This window comes from Sinocyclocheilus grahami, unplaced genomic scaffold (genome assembly GCF_001515645.1).
Source record: "Sinocyclocheilus grahami isolate Dianchi unplaced genomic scaffold, SAMN03320097.WGS_v1.1 scaffold294.1, whole genome shotgun sequence".
Lineage (NCBI taxonomy): Eukaryota > Metazoa > Chordata > Actinopteri > Cypriniformes > Cyprinidae > Sinocyclocheilus > Sinocyclocheilus grahami.
The window spans coordinates 1,291,597-1,316,132 of record NW_015505473.1 but is presented as its reverse complement, the minus strand read 5'-3'; the positions used below and the strand labels follow the sequence as shown (position 1 = coordinate 1,316,132).

At 38.6% G+C, this 24,536-nt stretch overlaps 1 protein-coding gene across 1 annotated transcript in view; it reads right to left on the bottom strand.

Annotated features, from left to right (window-relative positions):
* Positions 1–24,536, bottom strand: part of LOC107600891 (E3 ubiquitin-protein ligase NEDD4-like) — a 72,392-nt gene that overhangs the window by 28,912 nt on the left and 18,944 nt on the right. The window contains exons 4-12 of the mRNA XM_016292868.1: positions 20,286–20,324; positions 19,561–19,614; positions 7,478–7,528; positions 5,865–5,926; positions 5,220–5,322; positions 4,090–4,250; positions 3,791–3,926; positions 3,399–3,584; positions 558–638 (exon numbers count right to left, since the gene is read on the bottom strand). Of these exons, the coding sequence (XP_016148354.1) occupies positions 558–638; positions 3,399–3,584; positions 3,791–3,926; positions 4,090–4,250; positions 5,220–5,322; positions 5,865–5,926; positions 7,478–7,528; positions 19,561–19,614; positions 20,286–20,324 (873 nt within the window). The remainder of the gene's footprint in view (positions 1–557; positions 639–3,398; positions 3,585–3,790; positions 3,927–4,089; positions 4,251–5,219; positions 5,323–5,864; positions 5,927–7,477; positions 7,529–19,560; positions 19,615–20,285; positions 20,325–24,536) is intronic.

The window sequence follows — 24,536 nt, the reverse complement described above, 5'->3', positions numbered from 1 at the left end:
AAAGGATGACGAATACGAAAAAAAGCATATGAAAATGATTGCAAACACCTTTATTCAACAGATACAGTAGAAAGAGGATGGATGTTATAAGTAAGAGATGGAAAATTTGCCAGGCCGGATTTGAACCTGTGTCAACTATATAAGCATCAAGGCTCAACGTGCCAGGAGTGTCATAGCTTTATAGAAGAATTTATAGAATTGTTTTGGAATTGTTGTTGAAATCAATTGGAACCGATTAATCATTTACAATAAAGTCAGGAATGTGTATTAATGAAGTAAACAGGGTCAATTTTAACTTCATGTTGATTTTAAAGCATTATATAAAGCGTTACTAAAGATTCCTATTGTCATATTCATGGCATTCCCAAAAGCAGCCAAGATGTTCATTACAGACAACAGGAACATTTTGAAATCAGGTGAACTTCTGAATGTGTTAGGGAGTTTATAGCTCTTGATTTGACGCCGAAAGAGTGAAAAACTGTATAGTACTGAGAGTGAGTGAAAAAAACACCACATGCAGAGTGAAGGAGAGGTGAGGAGGAGAAAAGCGGATGTACCGTTGGTGTGGGAGGTTGAGCTTGATCAATGACTCCATCGGTCATACTAGAGGAGCGTAGCCGAGAGGAAAGATGACTCTGCTGGAGTGAGAGAAAGAGATAAAAAGGCATTAGACACTGTTATAAATAAATATCTAATATCATTCAGAGTGGCCATTTGGACTAAGTGGTCCTCTGAACGGCATAGGTTCTGAATTCAGCCAAGTCACAAAAAAAAGTCAGACATACAAAAAAAAAAAAAAAATCTGATTGTTTTTGGCTTAGTTGCATCTGAAAAGAAATATAGAAAACTTAATATTGAATTGAAATAATTTAATAATAAATATTTTGTTTACAAATTCTGCTTTGAAGTATTTTTTGTAAATTTCATATTTCATGATTTAATTAATATTTAACGTTTTTTTTTTTTTTACAGCCAATGATTTCAAGTAGTTTTTTTTCTTGATAATTTCAGATGTGATGACCAAATTCAGTAGTGTCTAAAGCCATCTGAATTCCTCTACACTCACATGTGCTATTCAATATGTATTGAATGATAGATGAGTGAGCGATCAAGCGATTTCAAACACATATGCATGAATGTGTAAAAACAGCAATGCCTCTGGCTCTTATGTATCTGATACACTTTGTGAATTCAACACTGAGGCAGTTGTCATGATAGGCATTAGCAGAAGCAACATTTTCAGTTTATACCTCTCAAGGCCCCTTGTTTTTTTTTTGTTTTGTTTATTAGTCTAATTTGACCATACTTTCAGCCACAAAAAAATAAAAAATAGTGTAGCAACTTCAGGTCTGTTTAACACAATTAGAAATAGAAACAAGACACCAGATTCTGTCTGAGTCTATTCCAGTTTTTCATCTAGACATGCAAACTACATTGTCTGAACAAATAAGCAATGTACTATCCAGTTTCATTACTTGCAAATACCACAAAAGCCACTCAGTCCAAAAGATTGAATTTTAAAAACAATCCAGTCTTAAGTGCAGTGTGAACAAAGCCATAGTAAGAGATTTTTCCCAAGTGAGTGGCTCCTTTCTGCAGAAGTTCACAGAGGACCACTGCGCTGCCTCCACAATGACTCAGTGAGTGATTCAGCATGCGTGTACACAGCTGCACGTGTGAAGAGTCAGCTATTAGTTTTGACGCTATTAATAACATAATTTGACTCACCATTTCAAGAAAATTGCACATAATACCCACACAAGTAGCTGTGCTGATATAGAGCCATAATAACAATTTATGTTTTTTTTCCTGATAATTTCAGATGTGATGTGACATGACTCAGATGTTCAGATGTGATGTCACACAGCTACAAGTGTGATACTGCATTTATACAACAGTTTGATTGTGCAAATGTGTAAAAAAAAATTAAATAAGAAACAACCATAGAGTGTCTTAAAAACCCTTTTGTGTGCTGAACTACTTCCTGAATGTCCACCGAGGAAGACAATATCTTTGTTATTGTATCATTTCAACTGTTAAGGGGATTTCCCATGACAACGCTGGTCAGTGCATTTGTTGGTTGCGTCTTACAAGGTGTTGATGAAAGAAAAAATTATGTAGTTTATAACCTTGTTTCAGTCTCTTTCAATATAAAAGTCTTTGCTACTGATGCACTCACAGTCTCTTGATGGTGTAACAATGTCAACAAAATGATAATCACTAACACACAGACTGTTTTTCAAAAACATACTATTTAATATACTACTATTATTTATATAAATATTATACATACAAAAATATTTAATAAACAACAATAGCCATCATAAAAGTTGCTAAGCAATTCAGTCAAAAGTACCAAGGCAGTGCTCTGATATACAGCTTTAGTTACATAAAAATATAAAGTTAAGAAACTTTAAAACGATTTGCTCTGGAACACATAATACTTTAATGAGACCAAAGACTGCCTGTTAGATATACCTAAAATGAATTGTTGCCCATGTTTAACCACTATAGAGACATCAGAGCCAGAACTGACTGAGGTAAGGCTGCTCTCGGCAGGCTTATAAGCACTGAAAGAGCTCACATCTCTGAAAATGTTGAAGCAAATGCTCAAACAGGGGTTATCTTTGTATATATAGAGAGTAGTTGGTTATTAATTTTCCTCTGTCTCTTATTCTCTTTAGGCGCTTTCGCAACACGTAGTTCCAGGAACTAGCCAGCAGGGTCGTTCCTAGAGAACCAATTTCCCCCTCAGTCCGTTTTCCTGGTTGCACTCGCACTGGCAGCAGGAACTCTGAAGCGGCCGACAGCGACGTCTTTATTTGTGGCATTTACAAATGTGAACAACTGGTGGATGGAGGACGCCATGATCGGAGCCGTTTTTGTTGTGTGCTGTGGGGTTTGTGATAACGGAGATGGAATGTAAATGCACAAATTGCACGATTAAGAGCATGAAAATCTGACTAAATCTCCTATGGCAACTTACAGTGTTATCATCAAGGCTGAGAAAAAAACATAACGCTGCAGGCAACAGGTAAACGCCATTAGAGTTGTTTTCCATGTTTGTGGAGTAAATATTCTTACAAGGATTTTTAAAAATTCCGGGTAGACGGTGTTTCGTATGCGTTTGGCCAATTAGCATACACTGCGTCACTGGTAGTTCCTATAGAACTGTTTTAGACCCTACTCTGAAGTAGGAGCTAATTAGTTCCCCCAAATGGGAGTTCCTAGAAATGCATACATTCCTAGTTCCTGCGGTGCAAACGCCAAAAACAGAGAACTCACAGTAATAGTTCTAGGAACTATGAAAGGGTTCCTCCGGTGCGAAAACGCCGTCTGTGGCCCTTCGAATATAGATGTATAGATGACAGCAGATTTAAAACTTTGTTCTGTCTTACCACAGCAGAGCTGGGTCCTGGGATTTCTCCGTTCGTGTCTGGAGCGAGAGACAATCTAAGGCTGATTTCATCTGAGAATTCTGGAGTGCTAGGGAGGGGCATTGCCAGAGAGGCCGGTCCAGACAGAGAATGGTTCAGACTGTCCGTCATTAAAGTTGGGTCCTCCTCTGATATGGGTTCCCATGACTGGAAAAGGGGAGATATGCATGAGAACCTAACATAATACTGCTTTTATTTTAAAAAAATAAAATAAAAAAATGGCACTAAATATGTAAAAACTTCTGATTTTTAACCACAGTGAGAAGCTTTATTTTGAACCAGACACTTTTCACAAAAATAATGATGCTATCTAGCTCACGTCATAGGTGCAGAGGTCAGGGTTAAATACTAACGTCGTCTATGTCCCTGATGTCCAGCTGCTCGTTTTCCAGGTCTTCGCTAATGTGCCGTCGAGAGCGGAAAACTCTGTGGGCTTCCTGGTTAATCTGCCGCAAGTGATTATCATTTTCCGTTTCTGAAACCACATCCCTAAAGCACAGACAGGGAGAAAAAAAGTGTGTTCCACACATATAAGAGTCTGGTAAGGTTGTCAGAAAATCATGATAAATTCATCACATCAATATCCTTGATTTTAGTTTTTCAGTGTTTTTGCTCATGTGCTTTTTGATAAATGGCAAAAGGGGTCACATACACACTACTGGGCCTCTTCCACTGTGTGGTGCGGTTGTTGTGGTTGACGTAGTATGTCCGTCCCAGGTTATCCACCTTCTCTTCCCAGCCTGGAGGCAGCGGAGGCAGGAGCTGCTGAGGTCTCTGTGAACCTGGATCCGTGGAGTCTGTCACTTCCCAGCCCTGAGAAGAACAAAGTGAGAGACAGGAGAGTAAGTGAGAGTGAGACAATCATCAAAATGTTAGTATTTTAGGACCAAAAATGTTCATTACAAAAAATCTAGGGACAAGGTTGTTTTCAAGAACATTTCAAAAGTTGAAAGTCTCAAAGTGTCTAATTTTTTTTAAATGTTAAATACTTTCTCCTATTCCATCTTAATGTGTTATGATTAGTATTGCAGCTGCTATGACACAGCACTCTCCACTAGCAGAGAGGAAAAAAATCAAATAAAAGTCACAGAACAGGAAGCTAAGAAAGTTAAAGGAAGGAAATGCCAGACAGTCAAACGGTTCAAGCCAAATGTCATACTTTAAACGAAAAAATGCCATGTAGTCTGTGGGGACGAGGATGAATAGACACTAAAATCACTAAAAAGCAGGAGAGAAAGCAAGAAAGGAGACATTTAAGTGTGTCTCCATTCTGGATAGAAAATATATTTTAAGCCATCTGTCAGTTATCTGCCATGGTCTATAATACTGGAGTAATCTCTGCATCTAATGCAAATCTACATGTTTCAACAACTACAATTCCACTTACATGATTTCTTCTGAAATAAAAGGCAAGTTTCAGTTACAGTTTTTATCTTTTAAGATAATTAAAATAATTTTAATTTAAAACTGCCCTTATTATTTATTTATTAATAACTAATTTATTAATCATTTACTTACATTTCAGCATGTCATATTAATTCATTTTAGTCCATTTATAAGCGAGTTGATGATTTAGTTGATAAACTGGACTGTCAGAATCAATTTACTACATTAAAAAAAAACATTGTTAGTGTATTATTAATATAGTTTATCTTGTCATATTTTTAAAAATTATCTATCGATAAAAATTCTTACTACCTTTATTGCTGAAAGAAAAACCTGACAAATTAACATTTAATTTTTTTTGTTTTGAGATTATACAAAATCCTTTTTGCTAATTACCTCAGCTTCTTCTCTCATCTCACTGCTTTCTTCCTCATGTCCTCCGTTTTTTGGCAGATAGGCCATCTTCAGCCTCAAGTAGCCTTTCACCCGAGACTTATGGCTACAGGACATAAAAGCATGTCATCACACAAGTCATCATAGAGCATACTAAACTAGTATTCTTTTTTTTACATATTTTGTATTCTTTACATAAGCTGTAACTGAATTTGTTAAGCCCTTAATTAGAAGGAATTTAATTGTTATTTTTTATATTTTAAGAGCCCCAATATTTTGCCTATAAACTAAATAGTTTTAAAAAAAAGGTTTAAGAATCACTGTATAGCAAAATATAGTTTACAGTGAAGTAGAGTCATCAAGGATAACATTAAAAATACAGCAAAGTGCAGTCCACATGTATTAACTGTTCCTGTGTAAAATCTCTGGCTGTAACTATAGCCACAGGGCATTAAGGGGATTCACAGGTGTTCGTGTGGTAGCTGCACATTTCGTTCCGAAAGAACATACAAATCTCAAATGTGCTGTATTATATCAAACGTCCAGTCCTCTGAATAAGGTCAAAGTGCAAAATCAACATTGTTCTAACTTTAAATATAACTGCTAATGTTCCTGTATTGCATTTGTGAAATCTGCATGACCACTGACCTTCTTGGACGCAGGAGAAAGTCTTTAAACGTGTACGGCCGCTCCATCGCAGGGTCCTCTGTCTATACATCAACAAAACACCACAGAAAATAAACAAACATGTATCAAATCTGGCCCAATTTTAGTAGTCTTACAAAGCATAACAGTCCCAGCTTGTTTGGGGGGTTGGAGAACGGGAGATATAGACCCTTGGATGACGTCCAGCTGTCTTATGTAACACTGTTCTCCTGTTACATTTGAACTGCCCACAGGTTGGATATTCACAGCTGGTCATTAGTGGCTACAATTTGATGGAAATTGATGGAATTCGCACCTCTGCCAGTGCCCGAAACCAAAACTATGTGAGGAAAGTCTGGAGGCCCTGAAGGAAAACGGGAGAGTTTTCCTGTTTGGCAAGTCTAGATCAAACAGGAGGTGAAACGTATTCAGATTTCAAAACCAGTTAAACCAAAAATCCACAAGGTAGCTTAATCAATATACCAACTCCAAAGGAAATATAAAACCATATATACACGTCTGATCCAAGTATAGGAAACCGCTTTTAAATATTCAGCAATAAGAGCAGGCAGAGAAGAAGCGCGTGGTCTGGACTGCAATCACGCAGAACTGAACAGTAGATACGTAGGCGGCCGCAAGGAAAACAGACCAGACTCTGTGTGTGCGAGCCTAAATATGCAATCCAGCAAAGAAATCTCACTTTGCCACTGGAAATAGTTTAAAGGTGACATATCATGAAAATCTGACTTTTCCAGGTTTTAAGTGCTATAATCAGGTCCCTGGTGCATCTACCAACCAAGGAAACGTGAAAAAGATGAACCCATTCACTTTGTTTAGGTAAGCCTTTTTCCGCAAGCGTCTGAGAAAACGAACGCGTCTGATTTCGCTCCCTTGGTGACATGGCTGACTTTAGCAGGACTTGGCAAGGAAAACCACAAAGATGAGGATAAATACACACCTGTATAACCCAAGAAGAATGAATGAACGAGAATGTATGAGAAAGAGAAAAAGAAGGAAATACAGTAATAAGGGCAGTGTTAATTTCAAAAACGTCACTTCAAATGGGAAAAACCTGACAACCAACCCAGTGAAGAGCAGGAGATGGGCAATGAGCGAGGGTCAAAATAGGGCTGTGCAATTAATCGCATGCGAATGTCATGCGCATCTCGTCAGTAAAGCCGGTTCCGTGATTGGTAGTAAATCTACATCACCTGCTTTCAGATGGAGCGGCATTTACTACACGGAGCCGTAGTTCACTGACAAGCTAGGCAACATCGTGTTCATAATCGAATGCGATTCATCTGCGATTATGAACGCAATGTTGGCTAGCTTGTCAGTGAACTACGGCTCTGTGTAGTAAATGCCGCTCCATCTGAAAGCAGGTGATGGCGATTTACTACCAATCACGGAACCGGCTTTACAGACGAGATGCGCATGACAATCGCATGCGATTAATTGCACAACCCTAGGTCAAAAGTCAAAGTCATCAGGAGTGTATTAATGTATGAACCGCCAATCACAAGCCTTCAATCCACCCACCCATTCCAATAAGCCAAACTGTGAGATTGTCAGCTGTGACTGTCAGGTGTTTGGGTCACGGTAGACCAGTAGATTACCTGACCATGGTTGAAATGCCCATTCTTTGACCGATCATGACCAATGTGAGCCTGTGTGTGGAATAAACTTATTAAGACAACAAGGACGAGTACATACCCCCAGTTTGGGGTGCACAATGTTTAGGGCACTGAATGTAAATGAACCGCCATGATCATGCATCATAATAAAAATTACATTAATGCAATACTAATCCTAAGGCTTTAGCAACATTGCTGAAAAGAGTCCAAAAACACACTTGATAAGCAAAGCAGAGCACAGAAAGTGAAAACAAAACGAAAAACTAATTAAAACTAAATAATTCTTCCTAAACCCAGTTAGTGAGCACCAGAACAGCAGAATGGGTGGACAATAAAGCTCATTTATTGTGTAAAGGTTAAGTATGAGTCACTATTTGTGGTGATGAGTGAACGACATGGCCACAAATACATTCTCAAGCCCCTATTCAACACGGAAAACCCACCATGTCTGAGACATTCCTCTGATTAAATGTTAAGCATTTCAGAGCCAAATGGGGTTACAGCCACCAACAGCAGTTGTGAATCACAAACAGAAGCAAAATTAAGCCATTAATTAACCCAAAGGTATGAAGGAATGACCTAGAAAGCTCAAGAAGCTAGCTGAATCTTAAAGGTCACACTGTAGAAGAATTACATCCATTGTGTCTTGGCAAAGATTCCCGTCACTACGGAAACTATTTTCCAATCCTTCTGCAAAGAAAGTGATGCTCTGAAGAAGTAAAAATGATTTAACTGATGTCTTGTAACCTCACAGCGACTTTGAGACCATTGAGATATCATGTCTTTATGACCCTGAAAGCCCCGTTCCCAAACAATGCCCTGACTGAGTGTTAAAAATAAATATTTGCTTAATCATCGTCCATTACAAAGCTGAGTTAACAGATGACTCCAGCCATTAAAGAGGCCAAAAAGTGCAGAAACTGAGAAAACAAGACAGCAGGGAAGTGAGAACTAAGATTCTAAACCAATGTTTAAAGAGACGTGTACACAAAAAAGGAAAAAAGGTTAAATAAACCAAACAACAGATCAAAAGGAGGGAAGCAAGAAAAAAGGATCCCATTACTTTGTTAAGCTGTAGGTCACACAGCTAGGCACCGTAAAGTTTAGGGTCAAGGGTTATGACAAAAGGACCTGAGAAACAACTTCCGAAAACTGATCCGCAACACGCAGAGATGCTAAAATAAGACTGGAGCCCCCACAAATTTAGCAGCAGGGTTCCTGTCTGAGCGGCAACAGCAAGGTACCAGAGCAATAGGGAATGCTGACAGAGCTTGACTCTACCATTAAATCTAATTTTTACTCTCTCAAACTCTTCTTTTTTCACTTATGAGCATACACAGACTTTTTAAAGCTCTAAATCCTGAGCTCTGTAAGAAAGCTGCCACAGCAGACTTAAGTGAGATTTCCCCCCACATCTCTTCATCATGCTTGCTAAAACTTGTGAGACAGCAAACAGTCACCTGAGAGCACTGGCAAGTCTACAGAAAACCCATGCACCCCGCAGGGAATGAATACAATAAGTGACGAATGAAATTTCATAGTTATTACATTTGGTAAATTCAGCAAAACATCTTATTAAAAACAAGTACTGATACAGAACTGTATTGTAAGAGCGTATATTCTTTCTAAACAAGGACTTTACAGGTTATAATGCATTACAAGCCTTAACTTCAGAGATAATTCAGAATATTTAATAAAATACATCAACAAATACATGCTTGAGGCATTCAAAAGAGCAATCTTGACAGCTAGAAGTAAACAGATCTGTGTGAGAGAGGTTCAGATGAAGAGCTCTGCTGCTGGAACATTCAGCTCCTTGACTGACTCATTTCCAGTAAAGCCTTTTGAGCAGGTACTGGAAATATATATGCTGCCGTTAGCTGCCTCGGAAATTGGTATGTGTGTGACATTCCTGATTGCGGAATGTGGACGTCTCAGAGATTCCGGACCTTCCGTTTGCAAGTGCGACATCAGTGAAACTGAAGTCCTGCTTTCCACATTCCATCGGAAAGATGCTGTTATGACTTCTGCGCACTAGTAAGTTCTAGTACTAGTAATGGTTGGTGACAAACTGATGAATGTCACACACTTACAGTGTGTCAGCACTACACTGATAAATTGGTTTCGAAGATAACCAGGAATGAATCACTGAAGGGACTTTCAAAGCCAGTAAACGCAATGGTAACCTGAAGGGAATGACAAATTACATGTGGCAAAATAAAAAGTACCAGGAGGACTGTTGGAAAAAGCAAATGCTTAAGATGTGAGAAACTCTGAAAACAAAGCCTTGAGCTTAATATAACTATGATGCATGAACATTTTCTAAGTTTGAGCAATAACACTTCAGCAAAGTGCTGTAAAAACAGCAGTATGTGTAACTATATATTAGACCTTAATCACCACAGAACAGCTGTTACAAGAGATAAACGGTGACCCAGGCCAAATGAGAAAGGCCGCTTTCAAAACCAACAACAACACTTGACACGGGACTAAAGATAGAACAGGCACCTCTTCAAGAGAGGGGGAAAAACACAAGTGGACAAGCCCCCATGAATGAAGTTACATCTGAAATTGATTCTGGCTTCTATATATTTTCCACTTCTTGAATATCTTGAGTATAAGAGTTTGTATGGTTGTTGGGAAACTAAAGACAGTGTGGTTACGTCTTGCTCTTGGCCCCCATTTTTGTGGAATTTTCACTTCCCAGAATGTGGGTAAGTCATTCCTGAACCCACCTCCTTTTTCCTCAACCAAAATCCTGCTACCTCTTCTTTCATCTGTTTTTCCCATTCTCCAGCCACTAACAAACTATTAAAACACACTTTGAGAAGTCTACACCCTACAGTGTACTTTAGGTAACTAAACAATGGCTTGTTAATGTACAAAAAATTAAGCGCTTCATTTTCAAGCTCAACTTTAGACCCTCTGCTGTAATTACCTGTGGATTGCTGCAGGTAGGCACCTTTCCAAAGCTAATATCCTGTGCAAGGATGGGGCCGTGCTCGCCTCCCTGGCTGAAATAGATCTTAAACTTGGGCTGTCGGGAGTTCTGTTCCTTCCTAATTTTGAATGTGCAACCTTGAGCACCGTTCTCAACAATATCACTCTCAGTCTCCATTTCTGAGATCGGGGCATGAAGATTTGGCATAGATCCGAGACGGGAAGGAGCTCCTCTGGGATGCAACGGCTGTGAAGAGCTCCTCTCAAGTCGGATCCGAGGGTACCGCACCAAGCGGCTGCCTTTCGTACCTGTGATGCCCAAATCACTCACGTCAGTCTGAGGAGTAGGGCTAAGGTGCCTTCCTTGGTCCTGTTGAAGCTGGAAGACAAGTCTTTGAGTTCCAGGACCTCTGTCTGAGCTTTGCTGGACAGACCAACTGTGGCCATTCTGGCCATTCTCACTGTATGGCATGATCCTGAACTGCTGGACATCCGAGCCATCTGCGGATCTTCTTCGAATACAGAAACCTCCAATGGTGATCCCTTGATTATTGGGTACACCCAAACTAGCATAACCATTTTGTCCATCACATGGCCGGATGCAAAATACTTGCCTCTTAGGCTGGATAGGCTCAGTACCTGGTTCCACATTTTGGTAGGATGGGGCATCTCCTCTGTGGTAAGCTGGAGGTGGAGGTAAGGGCCAGCTTTCACCAGTCTCAGTGTATGCAGGAGCTGGCTCCTGAGGGTATCCTGGAGGTGGATCAAAGGGCAATGCGTCTTCTTGAGGTGCAGTTGAGCGTTGAAGAGATATCTGGACAGAGGTGCTCTTGGTCATCCGTGGTTCAGTTTGACCCTGGAGCTGTGGGATGAACATGGAAGAGCTTCGCTTTAGAGAGGCATCCGAACAAGCACCCGATTCCGGGCTATCTGAAAGTCCTCCGTTTTGAGTCTGCGTATGGAACATCATAGCCCCTGCACTGCTGTGGCCAATCTCATCTCCGTCCTCCACTGTCCCATTGAGCCGCTCCAACTCTGGTGCAGTATTACTGCGACCCGATCCAAAATACAGCCGAAGCCGGTGAGACATTCTCCCGTCTGCCTTGATCTGTCTCTGTCCAGCTCTTGCTGGATCTGTCTCACCCACTGTTTAGTGTGTCTGATCCCCTTTTGCTCTCCCCCTCTTCGTCTTGCTCATCCACCCTCTTTCCTTTCTTTCTCTCTCTTTCCCTTACTCACAGACAGAGGCTGCGTTTCGTTTCACAGCTACCAGTGAAGCGCTGCCAGGGAGCTTAAAATTTCAACCCACAAACTTCAAGGAGAGAGAGAGAGAGAGAGAGAGAGAGAGAGAGAGAGAGAGAGAGAGAGCGAGTAAAAGCTGGAAAGAATGGGAGAGATGGGGAAATGAAGAAGAAAAAAAACTATCCCATGTGTCAAACTGTTTGAGCTGAAGTCCGATAGCGACAGACAGCAGAAATAGCCCAAGTGGCAAGCTGCATTCCAGGCATGATTGGATAAGGACGCCTGGTGCTCTTGCAAGCAAAGGTGAGGGTAGGGTGGCCAAAGTCACATGATCCAGATGGCGCCCACCCCCACTTCCCGGTTAGACCCAAACAGCACTCTCTCAGCTGCTACTGATCTGTCAGAAGGAACTAGACCGCCGGGGGTGGGATGAGAGAGAGAAGGATCACAGCTGACTCAGGAAACACTCGCCACAAGCTCACAATTCTTTGTGCTCATCCCACACACAGGGCACACTGGGCCAAGCCAAGCTGGGACATGGTGTTACCCACATCTCCAGCTGGTAAAAGAAGAATTTACTCCCAAAAATACCAAACAACACAAAAACAAGTCATCACTCAGACCTGTATGGGTAAGCAGAAGTATTAGAGGTTTACCACTATCGTTAGGGACATTTTCTAAGAAATACCCAGGAAATGTACATTTACTGGAAAAAACACTAGAGCTTTTCATGTTTGGGCCTCTGTATAGACATGCAGTACTTCCCCATCAAGCTTCCTAAGGGTTGGCATGGATGAAATGTTCCGTCTCCATTAAAAAAATACTCAAGGGAAGTTTTAAACCACAAAACAGTCACTCTCTTTCAACAAAGTATCAATGAATCAGGATACAGCCTAGGGGCCATTTCATAAGACGTAGAGAGAAATAAAGTCTACAATCATGACCACTCCTAAAACAAAAGCAACAAAGCAATTTACTTTACTCTGCACAGCTTAAAAAACATCTTAAATTGCGGGTAATTTCAAAAACAAAATAATTATGCGTTTTCCTCAAAATGACTGGAAATATGATCAATCACAGACTACTGACAGCCACATTCATAACATATAAGCCACAAGCCTGTGCTAAATGCTTCAAGAAATCTGCTTGGGGTGAATAACATTATGTTTTCATGCTGGCATTTGCTTTTTCTCCACAAAATCTGAATCTTTAGATAAGTAGACATGCGGATGTCATAATTGATTTGACGCAGACTGATGACAGGCTGAACAAGTTGCTAAGGCCGAAGTGAAAATCCAGAGAGATGACTACACTGTCCGTATTCAAACTCAAAGAGACAGTGCACACAGACAGAGCTTTGTCCAAGGAGAAACGGAGGACAAAGGCCACTTAATTGCCAGGGCTGTGAAAGACTGCATGTATATCAATAATGGAATATAGGCCAACCACATAACTCATACTAGACCATTTTTAACAATAATAAAAAAAATAAACAGAACAATTTGTAACACAGTTGTGCTTCATCCAAGTTTGCTTGTTTTATCATCCACTAGCCAGAAATCCGGTTGCTTAGTAATGATGTAAACTTCCCAAATTCAGAGTATGGATTGTTATAAAAGGTAAATAAGATTGTATGAGGTAAAACTACTAAAAATGCACAGCGACACTATTTAGAGCAACACCAGCCTGACATAAACTGTGAAGTCAGTGCAGCATCTTATTGGATGGAGTGAGCGAGACAGACTCCAACTGAAAGAAAAGCCTTGATTGTGAGAGTGTGGGCGCACTCTAAAGGGGGTATTGTTTTGGAGGGCACACAAGACTATTTCTCAAAAACCGACATTACATAAGCCTAAATAGCAACATTTGAACTGGACTGTTTTCAAGAAGCACATTTGCTCACCCACACGACTGTGGGGTGGTTATGTGTCTCCATGACAGCGTTTTTTGGAAGGATCTACAAAAAATGCTATAAATTGTGGTGCGCGACCCATCAATCCATATCTTAACTACAAAGAGAAGCCATTATCTTGTCTGTCTTGCTTGGACCACAGTAAAATATGCACCAGTCGGTAGTGGAACTTGTTCATTGCATCTAGCTTTTAAGCAGCCTAAACATACAAAATGCTTTGCACAAAAGAAAGTGGAATGATAGAGGCGCTCTCACTAAAAGCAGCAGGAGAGAGGGTAAGAAAAGGAGAAGATAGCAAAGAACAACAAGGTTACTGATGAGAAGACACAGGGAAGAAAATAAAGAGATAAGAGAGGGATAGAAATATACAGAGAGAGCATGTACGCGAGAGAGCGTGAAAATCATTCATTAAATCTGTGTCCTGTCAGTGGGACACCATCCATGCGCTCCCTCAGACTTATAAGGAAGACGCTCAGTTCTTCTCGGCTCTGCACTGAAACTCGGCCAAATCCCATCACACAGGGGAGACATCAACCTTTTCCCTGTGGACTGCAACAACTCATGCAAAAACAACACATCCGTCGCAGATTTACAGCAGAGAACAATACCACTGCCTGGTAACAAACTAAAGGGTATAGTTAGTGACATTAAAGGGATAGTTCACCCAAAAATGAAAATCACCCCATGATTTACTCACCCTCAAGCCATCATAGGTGCATTTGACTTTCTTTTTCAGAGTTATATATTTTTTAAAATGTCTCCACTCTTTATAATGGTAGTGAATGTCGAGATTTTGAAGCCCAAAAAAAGTGCATCAATGCATCATAAAAAGTACTCCACAGGCTAGGGAGCATAAAAATTCAACCCACAAACATCAAGGAGAGAGAGAGAGAGAGAGAGAGAGAGAGAGAGAGAGAGAGAGAGAGAGCGAGTAAAAGCTGGAAAGAATGGGAGAGATGGGGAAATGAAGAAGAAAAAAAACTATCCCATGTGTCAAACTGTTTGAGCTGAAGTCCGATAGCGACAGACAGCAGAAATAGCCCAAGTGGCAAGCTGCATTCCAGGCATGATTGGATAAGGACGCCTGGTGCTCTTGCAAGCAAAGGTGAGGGTAGGGTGGCCAAAGTCACATGATCCAGATGGCGCCCACCCCCACTTCCCGGTTAGACCCAAACAGCACTCTCTCAGCTGCTACTGATCTGTCAGAAGGAACTAGACCGCCGGGGGTGGGATGAGAGAGAGAAGGATCACAGCTGACTCAGGAAACACTCGCCACAAGCTCACAATTCTTTGTGCTCATCCCACACACAGGGCACACTGGGCCAAGCCAAGCTGGGACATGGTGTTACCCACATCTCCAGCTGGTAAAAGAAGAATTTACTCCCAAAAATACCAAACAACACAAAAACAAGTCATCACTCAGACCTGTATGGGTAAGCAGAAGTATTAGAGGTTTACCACTATCGTTAGGGACATTTTCTAAGAAATACCCAGGAAATGTACATTTACTGGAAAAAACACTAGAGCTTTTCATGTTTGGGCCTCTGTATAGACATGCAGTACTTCCCCATCAAGCTTCCTAAGGGTTGGCATGGATGAAATGTTCCGTCTCCATTAAAAAAATACTCAAGGGAAGTTTTAAACCACAAAACAGTCACTCTCTTTCAACAAAGTATCAATGAATCAGGATACAGCCTAGGGGCCATTTCATAAGACGTAGAGAGAAATAAAGTCTACAATCATGACCACTCCTAAAACAAAAGCAACAAAGCAATTTACTTTACTCTGCACAGCTTAAAAAACATCTTAAATTGCGGGTAATTTCAAAAACAAAATAATTATGCGTTTTCCTCAAAATGACTGGAAATATGATCAATCACAGACTACTGACAGCCACATTCATAACATATAAGCCACAAGCCTGTGCTAAATGCTTCAAGAAATCTGCTTGGGGTGAATAACATTATGTTTTCATGCTGGCATTTGCTTTTTCTCCACAAAATCTGAATCTTTAGATAAGTAGACATGCGGATGTCATAATTGATTTGACGCAGACTGATGACAGGCTGAACAAGTTGCTAAGGCCGAAGTGAAAATCCAGAGAGATGACTACACTGTCCGTATTCAAACTCAAAGAGACAGTGCACACAGACAGAGCTTTGTCCAAGGAGAAACGGAGGACAAAGGCCACTTAATTGCCAGGGCTGTGAAAGACTGCATGTATATCAATAATGGAATATAGGCCAACCACATAACTCATACTAGACCATTTTTAACAATAATAAAAAAATAAACAGAACAATTTGTAACACAGTTGTGCTTCATCCAAGTTTGCTTGTTTTATCATCCACTAGCCAGAAATCCGGTTGCTTAGTAATGATGTAAACTTCCCAAATTCAGAGTATGGATTGTTATAAAAGGTAAATAAGATTGTATGAGGTAGAACTACTAAAAATGCACAGCGACACTATTTAGAGCAACACCAGCCTGACATAAACTGTGAAGTCAGTGCAGCATCTTATTGGATGGAGTGAGCGAGACAGACTCCAACTGAAAGAAAAGCCTTGATTGTGAGAGTGTGGGCGCACTCTAAAGGGGGTATTGTTTTGGAGGGCACACAAGACTATTTCTCAAAAACCGACATTACATAAGCCTAAATAGCAACATTTGAACTGGACTGTTTTCAAGAAGCACATTTGCTCACCCACACGACTGTGGGGTGGTTATGTGTCTCCATGACAGCGTTTTTTGGAAGGATCTACAAAAAATGCTATAAATTGTGGTGCGCGACCCATCAATCCATATCTTAACTACAAAGAGAAGCCATTATCTTGTCTGTCTTGCTTGGACCACAGTAAAATATGCACCAGTCGGTAGTGGAACTTGTTCATTGCATCTAGCTTTTAAGCAATAAACAGAACAATTTGTAACACAGTTGTGCTTCATCCAAGTTTGCTTGTTTTATCATCCACTAGCCAGAAATCCGGTTGCTTAGTAATGATGTAAACTTCCCAAATTCAGAGTATGGATTGTTATAAAAGGTAAATAAGATTGTATGAGGTAAAACTACTAAAAATGCACAGCGACACTATTTAGAGCAACACCAGCCTGACATAAACTGTGAAGTCAGTGCAGCATCTTATTGGATGGAGTGAGCGAGACAGACTCCAACTGAAAGAAAAGCCTTGATTGTGAGAGTGTGGGCGCACTCTAAAGGGGGTATTGTTTTGGAGGGCACACATCCCCTGCAGTGGGCGTAAGCATTAGTTTCACAGTGCCAAACATTCTGGGAATTATGACAGAGGGCTTCCACAGCGCTACCTATACATACCACGACTTCACATAGTATTTACTTAGCAAACATAAAGACTATTTCTCAAAAACCGACATTACATAAGCCTAAATAGCAACATTTGAACTGGACTGTTTTCAAGAAGCACATTTGCTCACCCACACGACTGTGGGGTGGTTATGTGTCTCCATGACAGCGTTTTTTGGAAGGATCTACAAAAAATGCTATAAATTGTGGTGCGCGACCCATCAATCCATATCTTAACTACAAAGAGAAGCCATTATCTTGTCTGTCTTGCTTGGACCACAGTAAAATATGCACCAGTCGGTAGTGGAACTTGTTCATTGCATCTAGCTTTTAAGCAGCCTAAACATACAAAATGCTTTGCACAAAAGAAAGTGGAATGATAGAGGCGCTCTCACTAAAAGCAGCAGGAGAGAGGGTAAGAAAAGGAGAAGATAGCAAAGAACAACAAGGTTACTGATGAGAAGACACAGGGAAGAAAATAAAGAGATAAGAGAGGGATAGAAATATACAGAGAGAGCATGTACGCGAGAGAGCGTGAAAATCATTCATTAAATCTGTGTCCTGTCAGTGGGACACCATCCATGCGCTCCCTCAGACTTATAAGGAAGACGCTCAGTTCTTCTCGGCTCTGCACTGAAACTCGGCCAAATCCCATCACACAGGGGAGACATCAACCTTTTCCCTGTGGACTGCAACAACTCATGCAAAAACAACACATCCGTCGCAGATTTACAGCAGAGAACAATACCACTGCCTGGTAACAAACTAAAGGGTATAGTTAGTGACATTAAAGGGATAGTTCACCCAAAAATGAAAATCACCCCATGATTTACTCACCCTCAAGCCATCATAGGTGCATTTGACTTTCTTTTTCAGAGTTACATATTTTTTAAAATGTCTCCACTCTTTATAATGGTAGTGAATGTCGAGATTTTGAAGCCCAAAAAAAGTGCATCAATGCATCATAAAAAGTACTCCACAGGCTCCGGGGGGGATAATAAAGGCCTTCTGAAGTGTAGCGATATGTTTGTGTAAGAAAAAGATCCATATTTAAAACTTTATGAATCGTAATCTCTAGATTCCGCCAACTGTCATTCGTGCGTTAACGAGAGTGGCATTTTTTTATATAACTCAGATTGTATTTGTCTGAAAGTAGTAGTAATATATATCTAGGATGGCTTGAGGGTGAGTAAATCATGGTCATCCTTCTCCTTCCTTTTGAATGTTGATAAGTGTTATTATTTGCATCCCACCAGTTGCGAACCACTGTTTTAAAAGATGCGGTTGCACTGTAAACAGACGATAATGCCTTAAATAACATGCATGACTGTAGTTTTCAAAACATTAGCATTTAGTATAGACTATATTTTAAGAAAATATTCTAAATTCAGACAACCGACTTGAGGGACAACTCTCTGCACAATAAACAGGATGCAAACTGGGTCGCAAAACTTTAAGTAGTTGTTTAAATGCAGTCAGTCTGATTGATATAAATGAACTCTAAACTGGTTCTCACATCATCTCCTTATTAGAAACAAAAGTGGTTTTGTACTAGAGCAGAATGTACCGTAGGTAACTGCATACCAAGCAAAGCAACTGAGCATTGTTGCTATGGGGACACTAATGAATGGTTTAGCACTGACATTAGTTGCATAACAGTGAAATGTATTTTATTGTTTCACAATTAAATCATTTAATAATGTACCTATCAGTGCATGTCAAACAACTAAATCTACAAGATTTTCTGGGCCAGAAAATATTAAAAACTTCTCCGCAGTCATTTTTCAGAATGCTCTAATGATTCTTTTGGAGGAACAGTTGAGAGGTGCAAGCTATTTTCAGACAAAAAAAATTGTTGTAATGAGGAGAAGTGAAAACTGGAACACCAGTTAACACACAAGCTGTCTTCCAAAACCTAGCAAGCTGCCTACTTGGACTGCAAAACATTGCATTTTAAGGCATCACAGTCATTTTCAGCTGTTTCATTATACTACCTTTATTAGATACTTATAGCTAAGAAACACTGTATCATTGGATTTAATGATTAAATAGCTACATTGCATTCAACACCAAATGATAATGCAAAAATTGCTCAATTAAGTATTTTATAAATTTGTAAGTGTCATGTTTCTTTAAAGTAGTGTTGTTAGCTTAGCAACGTTCTTGCTAGTTGCTACCCACACACGTGAAACGTCCCAAATAAGTCATTTTCAATGTTCTATGACAGTTATGGTATGTGTAAACTATCATGGAAATAGGTGAGTGTTTTCAATTCTCGAAACTTGCGTGGGTGATTGTGGGAGCAAGTGGTGAGAGTGTCAAAAAGTTGAGAAATGCTCAATTTCACAAATTTTATTTTAAAAAGCCATGCAGCAGCCAATCACAGTAAAGTGAAGGCAATGACAACTGTCATAAGCATTTAGAAATCTGCCAACAGTGCTGGAGTTTCTGGTAAATTTGGTCCTGAGATCACATTGATAGATATTGCACCTAATTCAAATTTACTGTTATTATTGTGGGCGAAGCTTTTGCTTGGTAAACAAACTGCCAATGTCTGTTGATTTCGAAATTGACCAAGGCTCACTAGGTTTTGGAGCAATTTATGTGATTTTGGAGCAATTTCTAATTGATGTGTGCTGAAGTGGTTCTTACCAGGCGGTTTTCATCAAACACCTCAAAAAGAAGCCTGTGGTTCTGTGGGCAGACCTGCAGATATGACAGAAGTACAAACTCAATGCTTTTGTGTAAAAATATCAATTATTTAAAAAAATAAAAATAAATAGAGTAGCTAATAAACAAAAATACACATGCACACACACATTTCACAGTCACATGCACGCTACCTAACTATCCGAAGCAGGCACATGAAATGTGCGATATACTGTAAAACTATTTCACTGGCAGGGTTGTTTTTCGAGATTCAGGTGCCAAACCTGGTTCTGGTGTGAATCAAGGTACTGTAATGAATAGGGGGGTCATTATCGTGGGCTTAGAATAGCATCTATAAATCACGTTCATGTGAATGGACTTCTAAATGAAGCAGCTCACAATCTTTCACTAGATCGTTTTACGCACAAGCAACATTACCGGCCATTGATGTCACAAAATTGCATGCTGCTTCTAATAATAGAATATTACAATTGTGGCAGTGACGAAAGGTGAGGCATAGTAACAGATGTGTATTCCAAAAAATATTTCAGTGCTAAGTTCTTAATAGCACTGGACAAAGTTAAGATTTAATTAAAAACAAAATCAAAATCAAAAATATATAGAAGTGCCTTCCATGTATGTGTAATGTAATACATGAGCCATCCGAGGCTCAACTATGGACAACCAAAACAATAAGTAAATAAATAAAAATAGAATAATCAACTTACTCTGAAATAGAGTTCCTCATTCCATTTGGGATTGAGAGTCTAAAAAAGAACCAAAAACATGTTATTTATGCGTTTCAACATTTATCTCACACAACTCAGAATGAACTGATACAAAATTTTAGTTTTGCATTGTAAGGTTACAAAATCTATCAATATCTGTAACCTTTTAAAAAACTGATGATCAATTAATTAAACCGGTAACTTGATTAACATAACATGTTTTCCACATTTACTAACTTACAAGTAGGAAATAAAGCATAGCTAGCTTTTTTGTGAATGCATTAGAATATATATACACAAATTATGTATAATGTTTATGGAAATGTCAAAGTAATACAGACTAAAAAAACATTAAAAGCATTTCTTTCTCCTTAAAAATCATATTTAAACAAAATAATTTCAATCTCAATTCAAAGGGTACCAGTAGGGTACCTAAAAAAAAATAATTCAACTACAGCAGTGACATGTATGCCATTACCTTCATGCATTAGAATATATATACACAAATTATGTATAATGTTTATGGAAATGTCAAAGTAATACAGACTAAAAAAACATTAAAAGCATTTCTTTCTCCTTAAAAATCATATTTAAACAAAATAATTTCAATCTCAATTTAAAGGGGACCAGTAGGGTACCTAAAAAAAATAATTCAACTACAGCAGTGACATGTATGCCATTACCTTGATGAAATTTAAACCACAGGAAATTTAGAACAGGAGACCTTGGCTAATATTTACTATACTTGAATAAAATATTTTATGGTCGCTCACAGATAAAGATAAATGGAAGGAGAGAGAGAGAGAGAGAGAGAGAGAGAGAGAGAGAGAGAGAGAGAGAGTCTAAAAAAGAACCAAAAACATGTTATTTATGCGTTTCAACATTTATCTCACACAACTCAGAATGAACTGATACAAAATTTTAGTTTTGCATTGTAAGGTTACAAAATCTATCAATATCTGTAACCTTTTAAAAAACTGATGATCAATTAATTAAACCGGTAACTTGATTAACATAACATGTTTTCCACATTTACTAACTTACAAGTAGGAAATAAAGCATAGCTAGCTTTTTTGTGCATGCATTAGAATATATATACACAAATTATGTATAATGTTTATGGAAATGTCAAAGTAATACAGACTAAAAAAACATTAAAAGCATTTCTTTCTCCTTAAAAATCATATTTAAACAAAATAATTTCAATCTCAATTCAAAGGGTACCAGTAGGGTACCTAAAAAAAAATAATTCAACTACAGCAGTGACATGTATGCCATTACCTTGATGAAATTTAAACCACAGGAAATTTAGAACAGGAGACCTTGGCTAATATTTACTATACTTGAATAAAATATTTTATGGTCGCTCACAGATAAAGATAAATGGAAGGAGAGAGAGAGAGAGAGAGAGAGAGAGAGAGAGAGAGAGAGAGAGGGAGGTGGGTGCTGACATTCAGACAGAGAGAGTGCACCGGCCCTTGACTGCTATTGATCCTTTTAAGTGGAAGAACTTAATCATTAAGTCTACATAGAAGATTGATTGACAGCTTAATTTAAATGTCCTCAGAGGAGTACCTTAATTGATTTAATGTAATATAGACCAAACATATGCAATAGTAACAAGCAAATGCTTTGAGTTATTTTATCAGTATATTTGAGTGCATAACATGTCAGCAGGACTGACATGAACAAAATCTGATAATCATGTTATAAAATCATGTAATAGATTCTCAATGTGGTCTCAAATTTACAGTAACGCATTAAAATGTAATTCGCGCAAGAACTCCTTGATTGGCGGGTCATAAACATACATATACGTACATACTGATATGATTCGCACACACAGACATGCAGGATGCTGTAAATACATCTGATTTATTGGTCTGTGAACCATGTGCCAAAGCTTGTGAAAATACTTCGGGTTATTAAAGCGTAGAAGCACACCCAGGTGTAAATTATACAAGAAGAATACAAAGTAACGTCTGACGGAAACACTGGCTGATCTCAATAATTTTCAGCCTTCTAACCATACAGTATGTAAAAGCTTATGAGACTTTATTTCACTACATTTACATTCATATGCATCAATATAACAGTAAAGTAAACACCTACATTTAGTTTTTAGAAAAACATTTCTGATATATAGAAAACCTGCACAAGGAGACTTTCAAGGACATTTGAGTTTTGATTCAATTCAATGTAAAAAAAATTGAATTGATTTCTAGAATTTTATACCATCAGCAAAATCAACCTGCCAACTCTGGTTCATTATCTTATGTCTTTGCTCATGCCCTTATTGTATAAAGTCAGCAAATCATACTGGTGAACTGAAATCCTCTCTCCTTGCAGTGACTGAATCACTTATGATGGCCAGGGCATTCTCTTTCCTCCAATTTGATTTTTCCTGACATGCCCGCTGCGTCTGACAGTCAACTGCTTGCCTGCTTTCTATCCTACTTGGTAAAATGACTAAATCAAGTCAAATGGAGGTTAATTTTCTACCTATCACATACTCAACAGCCTTCCCACAACTACTAGTCCCACAGGGCTCTGCACTGGGACCACTGACATTATCTGTTGCTCTGTTTCAAACCACATACTTTCTCTTAGCAGTGTTATGCCGACAACACTCAATTCTAGATCCTATAATCTCCCTCCATTTCCACTTTCTTCATAGTCTGCATCTCTTACGTTCCAGCTTAGATAACTAATCATCAACTTAAGCTTAACCAAGACCAGGCTGACATCCTCTTACGTGAGGCCAAACAGCCACTAGTCAATCCATCTCCATGTCTGTTGAGGGTCATGCAGTTGTCACCTCCTGACTAACAGAAAATCTTGTCACAGCCTGCAACTCAACTTCACCCTTTTTTATCTGTGTCTATACAAAGTTTTACAATAGGTAACTGCCTATTGTAAACATAGTTGTGTAGTTAAAAACGGTTTAAACTGGCATCTCACAAGCTATGCTTATGTAAACCAAAAGCACATAACTAAACAAGGGGGAAAAAATCAGGCTTTCGATAATAGGCATGTGGCCCAATTACATATAAATGTCTATTTTATATATATATTTGGTGTCAATCACTATTTTTTTTTCTTTCTGCAACATTTGTTTTAATCATGAATTTGTATCATAAGTCATCAGCTCGGGTCCTCATTTTTCCAAAAGATTCCCAAAAAAAATGTAATTAATGAAAATTACATTCTGGTAAAATTGCATAAACTCAAATGTTAGCAATTTTTGGCATTTATAAAAATGACCACATCACTCAAAACTTGCCTGTTTTGTTTTTATTTCTTAAATTTCCATTAACAATAATGAGTGCAATAACCTTCCTGACACACAAAAATGTAATAAGTAGAAAGTGCATTAGCCATAAATTAAAAGTAAATGTTTCACATAAGCCTTCAGTAAAAAAAATATATGTAGATATAGTTCATAATGATTATATTTAAACTTTTAAATAAAATCATGGTCAAAACATAGGCCTACGTCTCCGTTTATAGTGGCAAGATGCTCTGCTGTTATGTGCCGCAGGCCATTGAGTTTCCAGACCAGTTTATCAAAGCAGTACATCTAAAGCATCCGTCAACAGTGAGACCTGGGGAATGAGGAGGCTTATGTTCCACACAGCGGTGCATTGTCAGCTATTAATAACCAGAAGAGTGTGCCGTCGCAGCACAGGAGATTCCAGACTAAGGACTTAGTGACTTAATGGAAGTGAATGGACCCAAATGCTGACTGACTTGCTAAATCAATTTTTCGCCTGCCCAAGGAAGACCAAACTCTTAGTTTTCATTCAGTGGTCTAAAAGAACCCCGTAAAGAAAATGTCCGGACGATATTTCAACCACAAATTAAAATAAAGATTTTGCTAAAGAAAAGGAAGTCTAATTTTGATATTAAATGACAATTCTTAATTTTTAATTATTAATTCTGACAAATAATAAATGACAATTAAAAACATTTCTCCTACCAATTCTCACATTTTATAATTATTAAATTAATTATTCATATTTACTCATTAAAATGCTCAATCCTATATTTGTAACACTTTACAATATGGTCCTATTAGTTAACACTGGTTAATATGTCAACTAACAATGAACAATGCATTTGTTACAGTACTTATTATTTTTTGTTAGTTCATGTTTATTGAATAACATTAACACATAAATTCTTTACAATTTTAAAAAATGTATTAGTAAGTGTTCAAATGAATTAAGATTAATAAAGACTTTACATTTA